At 57.7% G+C, this 2,830-nt stretch overlaps 1 protein-coding gene across 2 annotated transcripts in view; it reads left to right on the forward strand.

Moving 5' to 3' along the window:
• Positions 1–2,054, forward strand: part of RNASET2 (ribonuclease T2) — a 7,891-nt gene extending 5,837 nt beyond the window's left edge. For both annotated transcript variants that reach the window (XM_070419159.1, XM_070419158.1), the window contains exons 4-6: positions 211–266; positions 1,574–1,631; positions 1,944–2,054. In XM_070419159.1, coding sequence (XP_070275260.1) covers positions 211–266; positions 1,574–1,631; positions 1,944–2,018 — 189 coding nt within the window. In that variant the 3' untranslated portion in view covers positions 2,019–2,054. The remainder of the gene's footprint in view (positions 1–210; positions 267–1,573; positions 1,632–1,943) is intronic.
• The last annotated feature ends 776 nt before the right edge of the window (positions 2,055–2,830 follow it).

Raw genomic sequence — 2,830 nt, forward strand, 5'->3', positions numbered from 1 at the left:
CTGTCATTAGACTGAGGGCTGGTCCACTCGTTGCAGATATGACACCAGCCCCGTGTGGTCTCCTCATGAGTGTGTTGTGGGTGAACTGACCGCACGTTCGCAGGGGCTTCTTCTGTGTTAGCCCTGTCATTGGTTTGCGTCGAAGAGAGGAAGGGTGCCGAGTCTACTGAGTCAGCGATGAGCTAATTGTTCTCTGTGCCTCTTGCCTAGAGAGCGGAAGATGGCTGCAGGGACCCCCCGGACTACTGGACGATCCACGGACTGTGGTGAGTACTCACTGCGGGAACCACACAGGCCAGCGGCCGCCCTGACGAGCGTGTCTGGTCCGGAGAGTTCCACTTGAGAAGTTGTGGGGAGTTCATTCTACGAGACCCTGTGGTTCAGTCCGTAGACCAGCTCCTCGTCCGAAAGATTGTTCGAGTTCCTAACATGACCCTAATCCTGCTTGTCGTTCTGTTTTGATGGAGTAGCAATAGTCTAGGCCAGTAGTTGGCAAACTGCGGCTCTTTGGCCCCGTGAGTGTGGCTCTTCCACAAAATACCACCTGCGGGCGCGCACGTACAGTGCGGTTGAAACTGCGTGGCCATGCGCAGAAGTCAGTATTCCGTGGAAGAGCCACACTCACGGGGCCGAAGAGCCGCGTGTGGCTCGAGAGCCGCAGTTTGCCGACCATGGGTCTAGGCTAAATATGCACTTGGGGACTCTGAGTGTATGTTAGGGTTACCGAGTTTTACTTTTCTCATTTGGGGGCAGTAAGGATAATATAAATATAAACTATATCCGTGATCTATGTCAGCGACACCTCACAGCCGCCCAGGCTGATCCCCCGGCTCCTCCAGCATTTTGTGTAGCTCATCCTTTTGCTGTTTGTGCGCGGGTTTGTGCTGCTAGTTGCACACACGGTCCTGTGCTCAGCGGAGAGGAGGCCCTTCGGCTTCACTGTGCGTGTGTCCCTCGTGTCCCTCGGCACGGGGTCAGCAGAAGGCCGCTTAAAGGCGGCCCGGGGACCGGCCTGTAGTCCGCCTTCCCCCGGCCCGGGGCCCCTGGCTCTCCGGGTTCTCACCTGTGAGCGGGCGGTCAGCGCAGGCCCAGGTCCGGGCAGCTGGGCGGCTGGAAACACGGCTGGGTCTGGGGAGTGGGCTGGCGACCTCGCGGCCTGAGCTGCCAGTGGACGCAGAGGTGACGGTGAGGACAGAATTGCCGCCGAGGAGGGGCGCGTGGGCTCGGTGCTGGGCAAGGTCATCCCAGCACCTGTCTCCTAAGCCTCACCTCCTCTTAAAGGGACAGGCCTCCCGCTGGAAACCCCTCCGGGGACCTGGCTCTGCGCCCTGTGGGCACCTTAGGCTTCCCCTGCTGTGTGTGCGAGGCTGGCCTTCCCCACAATTCCTGTCCTGGAAGCTGGGCTGTGCTGACAGGCATGGCCTGCGGCTCCCAGGCAGCAACCTCCCCCTCCCCCCCCCCGCCCCCCCCCCCCCCCCCCCCCGTGTCCTCCGCGCCTGAGGAAGGGTTTCCTGGGTTCTTCAGAGCCCATCCCACCAAGACTAACCTCTCCTTTCTATTCTCTTCTTTCAAGGGCTGACAAAGCAGACTCATGTAATCGGTCGTGGCCCTTTAAGTTGGACGAGATTAAGGTGCCTACGCTGGCTTCTGTCCCAGGGTGTCCCCTGGGCCGCGTCTTTTCTTCCCAAGGGCGTCGCTGGGCAGTGAGGGTCCTGCATGCCTTTGCCAGGCCGGACGCTGGCACCTCAGCGCCATGCGTCTCTAAAGCAATCCCGCACAGCCACCAGGACACCCTCGCCTCCTCGGCCCAACCCGAGGCAAATGAGCCCAGAATTTAGCCCCCCCCCCCGCCCCCCCCTCCCTCCCTGCCCCCACCCGCCCAGGGGCCTGTGGACCAGCTCCTCTCGGCGCCTGGACCCGAGTTCTTTCTTTACTGCTCGCAGGACCTCATGCAGGACATGAAGATGTACTGGCCTGACCTGCTCCACTCGTCTCCCAACAGCACCTTTTTGTGGTGAGTCCCGCGCCCTCTCCAGCCCCAGGCGCGTGTGGGAGCCGCGGAGCGCGTGTGTGTTCCGGGGAACCGTGGGGGCAGGCGCCGGACCCCTGATCCAGCGAGAGGTGTGACAGCCTCCCCTTCTGGCGCCTCCCTCTCGCCATGGGTGGAAGATGAGGGCGAGTGGAATTTCCTTTAGACCAGCGGTTCTCAACCTGTGGGTCGCGACCCCTTTGGCGGTCGAACGACCCTTTCACAGGGGTCGCCTAAGACCATCCTGCATATCAGATATTTACATGACGATTCATAACAGTAGCAACATGACAGTGATGAAGTAGCAACGAAAATAATTTTATGGTTGGGTCATAACATGAGGAACTGTACTTAAAGGGCTGGAAGGTTGAGAACCACTGCTTTAGACGCTTGTTTTTCATGGGTATTCCGTTCATTACTTTGTTTTGAAATGTTCTCTGTTGAGGTTTAAATAACTTGCGCATCGTAGGAGCCGTCGCTCCAAGTCAGACAGGAGAGCATGGTTCTCGGAGAGGTGCTGCTGCCTGGAAATATGTAAAGAAAAAGGAGCCCCTGTTGGGAGGGGGGCACCTTGGGGAGGAGAGAGGGTGGGTTCGCTGCGCTCTGTCCTCGGGCTGAGCCATCAAACACTTCACTTTAGCAAGAGCTGAGCCAACGAGAAAAATGCTGTTTCAAGTAGTTCCTAAAATCACCGCCTTTGAAGGAGACATGAACGTTCTTTTTATTTATATATATTTTTTTTAAAATATATTTTATTGATTTTTTACAGAGAGGAAGGGAGAGAGAGACAGAGAGTTAGAA

Source organism: Myotis yumanensis, unplaced genomic scaffold (assembly GCF_028538775.1).
Source record: "Myotis yumanensis isolate MYYU_CA2020_CCGP unplaced genomic scaffold, mMyoYum1.0.hap1 SCAF_6, whole genome shotgun sequence".
NCBI classification, from domain to species: domain Eukaryota; kingdom Metazoa; phylum Chordata; class Mammalia; order Chiroptera; family Vespertilionidae; genus Myotis; species Myotis yumanensis.